The 14,845-nt window shown below is 44.4% G+C and overlaps 1 protein-coding gene across 1 annotated transcript in view; it reads left to right on the top strand.

Annotated features, from left to right (window-relative positions):
- The window catches only part of LOC126416943 (cadherin-23-like), a 597,779-nt gene that overhangs the window by 410,018 nt on the left and 172,916 nt on the right, over nt 1-14,845 (top strand). Inside the window, exon 19 of the mRNA XM_050084822.1 lies at nt 9,452-9,597. Coding sequence (XP_049940779.1) covers nt 9,452-9,597 — 146 coding nt within the window. The remainder of the gene's footprint in view (nt 1-9,451; nt 9,598-14,845) is intronic.

Here is a 14,845-nt window from a genome sequence, read left to right on the forward strand (position 1 = left end):
TCTCCTTTCATCAATTAAATTCAATATTTCTTCTGTTACCCAAGGATTTCTACTAGCCCTCGTCTTTTTACCTACTTGATCCTCTGCTGCCTTCAATATTTCATCCCTCAAAGCTACCCATTCTTCTTCTACTGTATTTCTTTCCCCCATTCTCATCAATTGTTCCCTTATGCTCTCTCTCAAACTCTGTACAACCTCTGGTTTAGTCAGCTTATCGAGGTACCATCTCCTTAAATTCCCACCTTTTTGTAGTTTCTTCAGTTTTAATCTACAGCTCATAACCAATACATTGTGGTCAGAGTCCACATCTGCCCCTGGAAATGTCTTACAATTTAAAACCTGGTTCCTAAATCTCTGTCTTACCATTATATAATCTATCTGATACCTTCTAGTATGTCCAGGCTTCTTCAATGTATACAACCTATTTTCATGATTCTTGAACCAAGTGTTAGTTGCGATTAAGTTATGCTCTGTGCAATATTCTACCAGGTGGCTTACCCCCATTCCATATTCACCTACTACTTTTCCTTCTCTTCCTTTTCCTACTATCGAATTCCAGTCGCCCATGACTATTAAATTGCCCGCAGCTCGTGGTCGTGCGGTAGCGTTCTCGCTTCCCACGCCCGGGTTCCCGGGTTCGATTCCCGGCGGGATCAGGGATTTTCTCTGCCTCGTGATGGCTGGGTGTTGTGTGATGTCCTTAGGTTAGTTAGGTTTAAGTATTTCTAAGTTCTGGGGGACTGATGACCATAGATGTTAAGTCCCATAGTGCTCAGAGCCATTTGAACCATTTGATTACTAGATTTTCGTCCCCCATCACTATCTGAATGATTTCTTTTATCTCATCATACATTGCTTCAATTTCTTCGTCATCTGCAGAGCTAGTTGGCATATAAACTTGTACTACAGTAGTATTTCAAATGGCTCTGAGCACTATGGGACTTAACATCTATGGTCATCAGTCCCCTAGAACTTAGAACTACTTAAATCTAACTAACCTAAGGACGTCACACAACACCCAGTCATCACGAGGCAGAGACATACTACAGTAGTAGGCATGGGCTTCGTGTCTATCTTGGCGCCGGCCGGGGTGGCCGAGCGGTTCTAGGCGCTACAGTCTGGAACCGCGCGACCGCTACGACCGCAGTTCGAATCCTGCCTCGAGCATGGATGTGTGTGATGTCCTTAGGTTAGTTAGGTTTAAGTAGTTCAAAGTTCTAGGGGACTGATGACTTCAGAAGTTAAGTCCCATAGTGCTCAGAGCCATTTTTTTCTATCTTGGCCACAATAAGGCGTTCACTATGCTGTTTGTAGTAGCTTACCCGCACTCCTATTGTTTTTATTCATTATTAAACCTACTCCTGCATTACCCCTATTTGATTTTGTATTTATAACCCTGTATTCACCTGACCGAAAGTCATGTTCCTCCTGCCACCGAACTTCGCTAATTCCCACTACATCTAACTTTAACCTATCCATTTCCCTTTTTAAATTTTCTAACCTACCTGCCCGATTAAGGGATCTGACATTCCACGCTCCGATCCGTAGAACGCCAGTTTGCTTTCTCCTGATAACGACGTCGTCTTGAGTAGTCCCCGCCCGGAGATCCGAATGGGGGACTATTTTACCTCCGGAATATTTTACCCAAGAGGATGCCATTATCATTTAACCATACAGTAAAGCTGGATGCCCTCGGGAAAAATGACGGATGTAGTTTCCCCTTGCTTTCAGCCGTTCGCAGTACCAGCACAGCAAGGCTGTGTTACAAGGCTGTGTTACAAGGCCAAAAATGGTTCAAATGGCTCTGAGCACTATGCGACTTAACTTCTGAGGTCATCAGTCGCCTAGAACTTAGAACTAATTAAACCTAACTAACCTAAGGACATCACACACATCCATACCCGAGGCAGGATTCGAATCTGCGGCCGTAATGGTCGCTCGGTTCCAGACTGTAGCGCCTAGAACCGCACGGCCACTCCGGCCGGCTACAAGGCCAGATCAGTCAATCATCCAGACTGTTGCCCCTGCAACTACTGAAAGTAATGTGCAGGAACTACATGCATTTTTCTAAAGGCTTATATAGCTACCAGCTTTCCGTACGTAAGCGGATACTGTAGCCACTGCAATCGCAACAGGATCCCGTCTTCGTTTTTCTGGCACCGAGTACATTTTCTAGGCATCTTCACGGCCTAGTATCTGAAAGAGTAACAAGCAGCTGCTGCAGTCCATTTTCAAACGGATTGTGTATTAGGTCAAATAAAGCAGAAGAGACAGTTTTCAATAATAAAACCTAATTAGTTCAAAATTGTCAGAAAGGGATAGGATGTCGGCTGATAGCTTTGTATATAAAACTGTTTAGATGTCAATTTTATCTTTTTTTTTTTAAGTAACTGTTATTAAAGTAAACACTTAGGCCACTTTTCCTGACGAGAACTGAGGCCACTTTTCCCAACCGTACGCCATATCGGCATTAATGATTACAGGAGAAACTATGAAACTGAAAGAAGTAACAAGGAACTACAAATGGAGGCCAAACATTGATACTGTAAACATTGGTATTGTACAAAATTATTACTCTCCATACAAGTAACATAACAAGTATAAGGTAAATGACTTCTCGACAGCCAACAGCATTATTCATAGCAAAAGCTAAGTAACGGTCACTTTTTCCTGTTCTGGCTATTTTATCACATCTTTCCCTACCCATCTTGATATTAATTGGTGATCTTCATAAATTAGTACATTGTAGCAATAATTGAAAAATGAGACATCAGACACGAACGCAAATATTTACTAAATTATTTTTAATGTCTTTTTCTTCTACTGATTGCGCTGTATCACAACAGCCTTCATTTGATGCCATATTAGTTGCTACAAACATGTACCACATTTGAAGATGACTGTCTCTATAATGCGCATTCGCGAATCCATGGGAATTCCGATCGAAATTTATGCCATAGCAGCTAGTAAGTTTAACCCCACAGTGACTCTGCTGCTTACCTCTCGACCCCTAAGGTGAGAGACAAATTTTACTTAGCTCACGACCGAATTCACAGCCAATTAAAATTAAGTCCATCTTAAAAAATATTATTGTCTCTAAGTGTTTTTGTTTGTTACTGACCAAGAAAAATCCACTCTTAGGAAGTTCTTAACGTTAGTTGATTTTTTGGATTCTGCTGTTAGTTCCTAAATGCGTATTATTATAAAATACATACACTTAATTCGGTCCGTATCCGTGGAATTTGGCCGAACTGTTGCTGCGTATTCTGCTGAAGAGAAGCATAGTGCCAGGGCAGATGTACGAAGCACATTTGGCTATGAGCACGCAAGTAAGGGTGTCCGGACATATCTGATCCACTACCGTATTACGTACGATTGGTTATTAGTCGTCGACGTGGTGCAGTGTCGAGAGCCTTTCCGAAATCTAGGAAAAGAGAACAACCTAAATCAGAACTGATTCTCTGAGGGAGACTGTTTTTATTCCAGGAATTTCATAAAGTTCCGTCTTTGGGATTCTGCAACAGACTAACCTTAGCGATTTTGGTCAGCAGTTCTGTGGATTAATTTTACCCCTTTTGTAAAGAGGAGTGACCTACGATCTTTCCGTTCACGGCAAACTGTTGGCTGCGCAAGAGATTCTAAATGAATATGAGCTAGGAAAGGGCCTAATTCCGTAGCGTGTTCAACATCAAATTTAGTGCGAGTTGCGTCAGGGCCTATTGCGTCGTTAACGTTGAGTGGTTTTAATTGTTTCCCAGTACCTGTCATGTGTGTGTGTGTGTGTGTGTGTGTGTGTGTGTGTGTGTGTGTGTGTGTGTCAGTACACGGGAGCCAAACATTGCTAAACTAGTATCCTCATTCGCAAAAAGGTTTTCAAATTCGAAATTCCGTCTTTCAATTTTCTGTCTGTTGTTTTTATTTTCAACACCAAACTCATCCACAAGACACTGGATGGAAGTTTTAGATCCGTTCATTGTCTATACATACGTATGACCAGACTTTCGAAGGATTTTCGTATAGATTTTTCACCAGGATCTGATGGGAATTATTGTAGGCTCTACGCATAGCCTTCTTACGAATGCACGAATTGCCATTAAGTTTTCTGTGTTTTCTGCTTTCTACTTTTTTCATAAGAGTACAGCGGTCTCTTATTACGCAACATTCTGTATTTGATAAGTGCTGGCCAAGTCCTCCAATTTCTTTGTCCGAGCGAGGTGGCGCAGTGGTTAGGACACTGGCGTCGCATTCAGGAGGACAACGGTTCAAACCCGCGCCCGGTCATCCAGATTTCGGTCTTTCGTGATTTCTGTAAATCGCTCCAGGGAAATGGCGCATTGGCTCATTTGAAAGGGCACGACCGATTCCCCTCCCCATCCTTGACATAATCCGAGCTTGTGCTCCGTCTATAGTGACCACGACGTCTGCGAGACGTTAAATCGAATCTTCTTTTTCTTGTTTCTTTAAGTTATAAACATCATTATTCTGCGTTAGTCTGATTTTAATTGGATGTTCTCAGGTTATCTTCTAAGTAAGTTGTTCGTGACCAAACTTTTCCGGATAACCTTTTTACCTTAAGCGACCATCGCTCCTGTAACAGCATCACGGCAGCTAATGTCTCTGCCATTAGTTATACTCTCGCAAAGATCGGGTATTGTTCACAGCAGGAAGGCAAAATATTTCTTTCACATGCATTGAATTTTTATTAACAAATTTGTAAATATTTTGTACTATTATATGTACTGGTAACGTACAGCACATCTTTACGATGAACCTGTGATTAGTTGGGATATGATGTTTTTTTAAGTAGTCTGTCTTTGACTGTTTTGACTCTCCTTCCATCTTTCCATATTTTGTATTACTCTGTTCATCTCTAGATAACTATCACACCGAACATCCTACAGCCGGTGTAATATGAATTCCTGGTTTTTTAACTGTGAAACAACCAGGGGTAAAAGGGGAGACGAGAAGGAGAAAGGATAACGTGTAACTCTTACCTAAATGACACCGATTACTAGTATGAAAGCGAACATCCTCGTGATATTCAAAAGTTATCGAATCAATTTTGACATTAGTCTGGCCTCTCCATCCTCATGTTCTCATTATTATGCGTAAGCAGCTATTTATATATTTACAGCAAATTACATATTTGTATATATTACTTTATCTACAATGTCTTTGAATGTGGTTTATGTTACCTTGCAACAATGTCGTTGTATGATCACTATACTAACGTTCGTGAAAAGTACATCACCGAGGAGAAAACATGTAATTGGAGTGATTAGAATTACGGAATAACTTATACATAGTCTTCGATGGTGCGATTGTGTAACGCACCCTTCCGCTACATTGTGCTGATTCTTAATTGAAACAGTCTTCTTTGCGGTGATCGGACATGTGAAGGTATGACTAACAGAGAGAACATCCTTCGCACGAAACCTGAAAGTTTTGCATAAAGCGAAAACATGTCTCCTAATTCACGAATATTAAAGTTCTTCAATTATTTGTGAAAAAGGGTGCTTTCAAAGGATGTAAGTTCATACAATTTACTTCGGTTATTGAGTTCGTAAGTATCATATCACTAATTATGTCTAGACCCAACCATGCTCATACTAGCAGCTAAATCTAGTTCTGCATTCACACCGAAGTTTGTCATTGTTGTATTGCCTTTCAAATTAAACCATAACGCTACAACAGTTCACTGTAACCTTAATAATTGTTTTAAGAACAATTCTGCCCGCCAACGGATATTACTGACTAATAATGACGATGCTGATTTGTCCCCTCACTTCGTGTGTAATTATGCGTACTCTCCGCGAATAATTCGATGACGCACTCACTGATGCCCTCCCATTCGATGGAAAACTTCTGCGTTCATATTTCATCAACATCTGCTTATTGTTCATGTAATTTTGGTGCGACTCGACTGTATGCGAAGCCCCCCTCCCCACGCGAACCTGAACAACGACCATCCTCTTCTCACTTAAAGGCCCATGGGTCGTAGCCTGTTTGTCGTTAAAGACTCCCTCGGCTCCGAATGCACCAGAGATCTTCCACTCGCGTGTAACGGGTGCGATTGACTACGTCGTACTACTATCGGTAGTAGCACACGTTAGTTGTGGAGTCAGAGCCTCAACACGTTTTGTAATGGAGTTGAAGAAGACTTGGGAATTTGGGAATTTCCTTCAGGCGCGGTTGCTGGAGGGTGGACAGAGAAGGGGGGGGGGGGGGGTGGAGGGTAATTGTCATGAACCATGACCAGTACTCTAAAAGCATTTACATTCTTACATATATCAATTCTCATATATTTTAGCTAAAATCCGGAAAATAAATTGGTTTAAAATCTAAGGGTCTCGAAAGTGACAAGAAATTCTAGAAAATTACGAGGTATGTTCAAAAAGCGATGCTTTTCTGTTGGTTGAAACTTGACAAGCAGTAGGAAACATTACAGCTAAATTGGGAGCCTTCAGCAAGAGGTAATCTAAGACTAGCTTGCCTCGTTGTCACCCCCCCCCCCCAGCCCCACACAAAAAAATACTGACACTAATGATAAAACATAAAAGGTGGTATCCAGAATTCACAGAAATACAGTATTTGATTTAAAGTTATTACGCCTTATCTAAATCTTACTCTCCACCATCACCTTCACAGTAGTCCCCTTTGGCGCAAATATGCCAATCTTGCCCCGAAAATTTTGAAATGTATCCTGGTATCTTCGTTAGTGTGTTTAAGTACCCCTCTGCGGTCCAGTTTGAGCCTCTAGATTAGATTAGATTAGTACTTGTTCCATAGATCATGAATACGACACTTCGTAATAATGTGGCACGTGTCAGGTTAATAAAAAGTGTCTATACAAGATATTACATTAGACAAAATATTACATGACACTCAATATTTTTTTTTTAGGTTGGGAAATTACCCACTTACTATATCCAAAAATTAATCTAATGAGTAGAAGGAGTTGCCATTAAGAAATTCTTTGAATTTCCTTTTAATTGCTATATGGCTATCTGTCAGAATTTTGATGCTATTAGGTAAGAGACCAAAGACTTTTGTGGCAGCATAATTTACCCCCTTCTGAGCCAGAGTTAGATTTAACCTTGAGTAGTGAAGATCATCCTTTCTCCTAGTGTTGTAGCCATGTACACTGCTATTACTTTTGAATTCGTTCTATCAGCTGCTTCAAATCTTCACCCCATCAACTTCACATACAAGCAACTTCAGTTTCTGGCAGTGGATATGACAAGTCCTAGGTGGGTTTCTGGAGATATGTACCATGAGATGTCCGAGCATAGGTCACGCTATTCCCATAAGTTGTTGGTAGCTGGTTAATATACAGGGAGCTGGCGCCCGAAAGCATCGATTTCATATCAGGCGTAGCTGGTGATCAAGACATCAACGTCATGTCACTATACGTCCCTCAAATCACTGTAGCATGATTCTGGCCTTGTAACACTGTCAGTTATCCTGTTGGAAGATTTTATCGCCTGTGGGGAACAGAAGGGGCTCAGCTGGTCTGCAATAGTGTTGACGTAGCCAGCGCCCGTCATGGTGCTTTGGATTACAGCCACAGCTCCCGTGGGAGGCCAGGGGAATTTCGACATAACTTTCATGTTCAGGAAGAGGAAGAAGTCACACGGAGATAAGTCTTGTGAACAGCCGTCATCCTGTTTACCGTCAAAATTTGTTTCTGCATATTGCAGGCCGTATGCAATCGTGCATTATCGTGGTGGAGTATCCAGCAGTTCGCACGCCACTTCTGTAGACGTTTTCTCCTCATGTCCTGAACAAAAAGGCCTTAGAACATCGCGACAGAACTCTTTATTGACCTATCTAATCAGGGGAGGGGGTGGGAGGAGGGGGATGACGATGAATTCTTTATCAACAAGGTCTTAGTGTTACTCTTGTCGGATTTTTGTGGCGTAGGTAAAAAAGTAGTGTACCACTGCCATGATTGCGCCTTATTTTCAGGATCATAAACCCAACATTCTTAGCCAATGACACCCTTTGAAAGGACCTGCAGGCTTCCACGCTATGTTGTTTTCGATCGTCCTGAGCAGTTTCGCCACAATCTTAACAGTCCTTCACGTGTTCAATTCTTTTGACATCATACGTTCACATGTACCATAACTTATTCCCTAGATGCTGCACAGGTCCTAGATAGTCTGTCTACAATCTTCGAGAATTATCTTCTGAACGTTTTCTAGAGTGATACCAGCTGATTGCCGACCTGAAAGGTCATCTTTATTAGTCGATGTTCGGCTGTGTTTGAGACGCTTATACCTGTCGTACGCCTGCGTCTGACCGAAAGCCTTCTTGAAAATTTTATGCATTTCTGCATCACTTTTTTCACAACTTTATACTGGCACTCTGCTATTTCAAGTCAACCAGCGCAAAACCGCAAGCGCACGGAAACACGAGTGTGGACATGTACTCACCAACACTTAATCAAACGTCTCGGGTCGCTGCCTTTTACCACACTGATTCAAGATGGATGTATGGGGAGACAACAAACCGTTGTCAGTGTACTCGTAACGATTTGTGCATAAATTACACATTTCTGGATTTCTTGAATAGCACTTTGTATTTATGACTAACGGGTTCCTCTTTCAAAGCGCAAACGGTATGATGTGTTGCTCTTTGTGTTGTGACTTGGCAAGACAGCCAAGCCACTAGGAGATGAAGCCGAAAGGCACGCGTTTAAGCTCACGCAGGCTGGCGTGAGGTCTGGAACAGTTAAAGGATTTGAGTCTAGCAAATAAAGTACGTAGCTTCTGGAATACTTAACTTTAATCCATAATTGGTGAACATCGGTCTGACTGTACATGCATCACAAGATAAATAGCAACTGATAATGGCGCCTTGCTAGGTCGTAGCAAATGACGTAGCTGAAGGCTATGCTAACTATCGTCTCGGCAAATGAGAGCGTATTTGTCAGTGAACCATCGCTAGCAAAGTCGGCTGTACAACTGGGCGAGTGCTAGGAAGTCTCTCTAGACCTGCCGTGTGGCGGCGCTCGGTCTGCAATCACTGACAGTGGCGACACGCGGGTCCGACGTATACTAACGGACCGCGGCCGATTTGAAGGCTACCACCTAGCAAGTGTGGTGTCTGGCGGTGACACCACATTTTGCACTAGTAATAGGACATTCGTTTTCTGACTAACAGCTGCCACTGTGTAAGGCCTTCCACAACGTGTAGCTGCTGAGAAACCTTCTGTCAGTTGCCATAAGCAGACGTTTCCTGCAGAGATATTAATATTTAGTTCGTGTTACCGTATTTTTTTAGCGTCTCAAAGGACAACCGTGGAAACCTAAATGAGAATTATGTATCAGGATGAATTCAGGTGCCGTAAACAGTAACGTAAAAAGGCTAATTAAGAATTAAATATGTCTATTGTAAGTTATTTGCCTGAAACGAGATTTACTGCTAACCTTTCCGCTGTGCATTGCAGGAGACTCCAACTCCAACTCGACAACAATAATCGTGACCCTAGAAGACATCAACGACAACGCACCAGAATTCTTATCACCTGATGAAGTCATGGTGGATGGGTGTTTCGTATCGGACATGGGTGAAATCACTGAGGAGGTGTTGAAGGTAAATGTTTTAATGCTTAGAGTCACGAATAGTTAACGTAATATACTCACCGTTTACAGTATCTGTATTAAATAGCGCCATCTATATTACTAAACCGCTAACCCGGAACCCAGCACCAGTTACCTATCTATCGTCTTCCAGGAGCAACAAAAATTTGGTTTTCAGTATTTCGCATATTATCGACCGAATTAAAAATTTAAAATGTGTCGTAGTCTACACATCAAGAGGTATAATCTCATGTCAAAAGTTTAACAGAATGAGACAAGTATTACAGATAGCACCAAGTGTGCTTGTTTCTTCATGTGTCGGTCCTGAGGCAGCGTAAATGACGGCAAGTAAATATCCGGGCTTTCTATTTGAGAATGAAAATACTTAGCAACTGTCAACAAATTTTACACATAATTTAAAAACTTTTCGATACTTTTCCTCGCTGACACACTCATAAAGTGATGAAAGGACAAAAGTTCATTTCTTACTTCATTTTCGCTTATCATGCAGTAAAACTTCAGTAGTGGACATTACGTTCTAATTTAGTATTTCTTTGCTACCGACTCTATTAGCAGTGCAGTTTGCAGACAGTATCCAATGTTCTATTAAATGTAATGCCAAAACTATATCATTGTACAACACATAGTGCAAAAAATATGTTGTCGTACACATATAGATGCGTGCAAAACAAACTTTTGCTTGAAATGGCACGCAGTAAAATTTCAATCACGCAAGATATTTTAATTTACTACTCCTTTGCTACTAACTCTATTCGCAACACACTTCGCAAACTGTATCTACCTTTACTACTGATGTACCTGCAAAATTATATCATTCTACAACAATTAGTTCAGGAAATAAGACGTCATTAATATTTAGATGCGCGAAACATAGCGCAAATTATCCAGACCATATTCACCCAGTGTTCGATAATGGGAACACTTAGCGACTTCCAATTTCAAACCTTTCCTCAGCTTTTTTTCGCTACCACGCTTAAGTCAAATACACTCATCAAAAAAAGTTTTGTATCACCTCGGTTCCGAGAGTTCCGGTACCTGTACAGAAAACTGGAATAGAGATCAAAATAAACATCATTTTCGCCCTTTTTATTGCTCATGAAAACCACACATTGCATGTTGTACCACCATACAGCGAGACCCTCAGAGGTGGTGGTCCAGATTTCTGCACAAACTGGTACCTCTAATACTCAGTAGCACGTCCTCATGCATTGATGCAGGCCTGTATTCATCATGGCATACTATCCACAGGTTCATCAAGGCTCTGTTGGTCCAGATTGCCCCACTCCTCAACGGCGATTCGGCGTAGATCCCTAAGAGTGGTAGGTGGGTCATGTCGTCCATAAATAGCCCTTTTCAATCTATCGCAGGAATGTTCGATAGGCTTCATGTCTGGAGAACATACTGGCCACTCTAGTCGAGCGTTGTCACTCACAAGAGGTGCACGATGTGGACGCGAATTATCGTCCATGAAGACGAACGCCTCGCCTATATGCTGCCGATATGGTTGCACTATCGGTTGGAGGATGGCATTCACGTATCATACAGCCACTACGACGCCTTCCATGACCACCAGCGGCATATTTCGGCCACGTAATGCCACCCCAAAACAGCAGGAAACCTCCACCTTGCTGGACTCTTTGCATAGTGTCTCTAAGGCATTCAGCCTGACGGGGTTGCCTCCAAACACGTCTCCGACGATTGTCTGGTTGAAGACATAAGCGACACTCATTGGTGAAGAGAATGTTATGCCAATCCTGAGCGGTCCATTCGGCATGTTGTTGGGCCCATCTGTACCGCGCTGCATGGTGTCGTGCTTGCAAAGATGGACCTGGCCTGAGCGGGGCATGTCATCGACAGTTCCTGCCTCTCTGTATCTCCTCCACGTCCGAGCAACATCACTTTGGTTCACTCCGAGATGCCTGGACACTTCCCTTGTTGAGAGACCTTCCTGGCACAAAATGACAGTGTGGAAGCAATCGAACCGTGTTATTGACCGTTTAGATATGGTTGAACTACAGACAACACGAGCCGTGTACCTCCCTCCTGGTGGAATAACCGGAACTGATCGGCTGTAGGACCCATTCCGTCTAATAGGTGCTGCTCATGCAAGGTTGTTTATATCTTTGGGCGGGTTTAGTGACAACTTTGAATGGTCAAGGGACTGTGTCTGTGATACAATATTCACGGTCAACGTCTGCCTTCAAGCGTTCTGGGAACTGGGGTAGTACCAAACTGTTTTTGATGTGTGTATTTAACACATTAATTCATTTGTAAGGTCATCAGACGTTTGAAGCTCTTTTGCGCATGAGAGTTCGACTCTTTTAAAGAATCGGGGACAGTACTGGTATTTCATAACACACTTCCATCCACTACACAGAAGCATGGATCCAGGAGTTTTAGCTGACCAATTCCTTTAGAAAAAGGCAGTTTCCGTCACACAGTGGATTAACGCTAGCAGCTGTGTTTGTTAACATGATTCGTTTGGCAATGCTAAACAAGCATGATTCCTTGGCGGCAGCCGTCAGCGTTGTAAATACACTTCCGGGGAAAAAAAAAAAATACGACGTCGATTTTGATCCAATCACGGCGTATGCCACCTGGGAGCTAGTGGATGTTGTTGTGGCGTAACAAGCTAGCTACGCCACACTGAGAAGGGAGCCGATAGGCACGCGTACACACACGCTGACTGGCGTCAAGTCTGGAACAGGATAAGTATTGAATTCTAATAAGAAAAGTATGCAGCTCCTCGAATACTTAACTTTATTCTATCCTTGTGGTACATCGCTCTTGATAATACAAATAAGACTATCTTCAGATACGGTTAATGGCGCCTTGCTAGGTCGTAGCCATGGACTTAGCTGAAGGCTATTCTAACTGTCTCTCGGCAAATGAGAGAAAGGCTTCGTCAGTGTAGTCGCTAGCAAAGTCGTCGTACAACTGGGGCGAGTGCTATTCCGTAACTCGAGACCTGCCTTGTGGTGGCGCTCGGTCTGCGATCACACAGTGGCGACACGCGGGTCCGACATGTACTAAATGGACCGCGGCCGATTTAAGCTACCACCTAGCAAGTGTGGTGTCTGACGGTGACACCACATTCCTCCCCCGCAAATCGGCGAACGGTCGTGTTATAAGGCTTCCGCCCGCCGTGGGGAGGACCCCATGTTGACGTATGCGATGAGGTGGGGAGCCTTACAACAGGCGAGGCTGTGCCACCCGCACCCGGCCATTCGGTCCGAGGGGAGCTAGGAAACGCCTGCAAACCTAGTCCAGGGTGCACGTCAACATGTGGTGTATGCGCCCGCAAAGAGACAGGAGGGGCCGAAGGGTCGACCTCCATTGCGTCGGGGTACCCGACGCGCGAAGACGCCATGTGGTCCGGAGCAGGCAAGAGTTCCATGGCGGAGGACAGCTGGTCACGGGAAGCGATCGGCGGCGCGTGACCCAGGGAGGCGCTTGGCGGCTGCAGCGAAGCGTCGAATGCGGGCGGCGCCGGCGGGAGAACAGGCGGCGGCGGCGGCGGCGGCGGCGGCGGCGGCTGCGGCGGCGCGTCGCCATGGGGCAAATGGGAAGGCATCGTCGGTAACACCTGGGGATGAGGCGAGCCAGTAGATGGGTCCCCAGGGCGCTGACCGGACGGCACCGTCGCTGAAAGCAGACGGGGAGCGGCAGAACCCGTGCGACGACAGAGGCGCAGCTGATTGAGATGCCGAAGCACCTCACCAGAGGCCCCCAAAACCAAATACATCGCGCGGCCGAGGCAGCGAAGAATGCGCCCTGCGAGCCAACGCCGTGAACCTCGATAGTTGCGATAGAATACAACGTCGCCTGGAGCAAAAGCAGAAGTCTGCCGCAGCACAGGAACCTGATGCGGCGGATGCAGCAAAGACATCAAGGTTCGATGAGGACGACCATGGAGCAACTCAGCCGGCGAGCGACCATCTCGGGGCTGAGAGCGATACGATGACAAAAAGAGCAACAACGCATCCTCCCGAGAATGCGACTCTTTCAACTTCAACATCTGTGACTTGAAAGTCCGGACCAATCGTTCAGCGGCACCGTTTGACTGAGGCGAAAACGGCGCGGATGTCAGATGTTGAATACCATTGGCCTGGCAGAATGACTGAAATTCTGCGGACATGAATTGTGAGCCATTGTCGGAAACAATAGTCTGCGGAAGACCTTCAATGCAAAAGATAGCAGACAACGCTTGGATGGTGGCAGAGGACGTCGTGGAAGACATCCGGACAACAAAAGGAAAATTACTGAAGGCATCTACCAGAACCAACCACCGAGCATTCCAGAATGGACCAGCAAAATCGATGTGCAAGCGTTGCCAAGGGGAAGTGGCTTTTGGCCATGCAAAGACTTTCCGCGGCAGTGCGGATTGTTGTTCGGCACACGCCATGCTAGAAGAACACATATTCGTAATCGCAGCATCGATTCCAAACCAAGTACAGTGCTGACGAGCAAGTTGTTTCGTTCGCACTATACCCCAATGTCCTTGGTGAAGAAGCCGTAAAACAGAGGACTGTAACGAACGTGGGACCACGACTCTGGACTGATCATTATCAGAACGCAACAACAAAACACCACGTCGAACAAAAAGTCTTTCCTTATGAGCAAAAAATCGGCGAACCAACGGATCCTCGATCCGACTCTTTGACAAAGGCCATTGCGTAGCAACAAAACGCAAAACGGTAGCAAGGACAGGGTCAGCAGCTGTGGCTGTAGCTACACGACGAAAATCAATCGGAAACGATTCGACCACTTCATCGGCTTCCAAATCAATGAACATGCAAGCAAGTTCGGAAGAATCGAATGCTTTATCCTCAGCAACAGGCAAACGGGACAACGCATCAGCGTTGCCGTGCTTAGCAGTGGACCGATACAAGATATCGTACCGGTACTGCGAGAGGAAAATAGACCAGCGAATGAACTTCTGCACTGTACGCGGAGGTACAGGCTTGTTCGGATGAAAAAGCGACGTCAAAGGTTTGTGGTCTGTGATGATGGTAAAGTGACGACCATACAAGAAATCATGGAACTTAGTAACACCAAACACGAGAGCCAAAGCTTCTTTCTCTATCTGCGAGTAATTTCTTTGCGCAGACGAGAGCAATTGGGACGCAAAGGCAATAGGGCGATCATGCGAGCCAACTTTGCGCGCAAGCACAGCACCGATCCCGAAATCCGATGCATCTACCATCAACAAAAGGGGTTTCTGGGGATCGAAGGGCGTA

The sequence above is a fragment of the Schistocerca serialis genome, chromosome 8 (genome assembly GCF_023864345.2).
Source record: "Schistocerca serialis cubense isolate TAMUIC-IGC-003099 chromosome 8, iqSchSeri2.2, whole genome shotgun sequence".
Lineage (NCBI taxonomy): Eukaryota > Metazoa > Arthropoda > Insecta > Orthoptera > Acrididae > Schistocerca > Schistocerca serialis.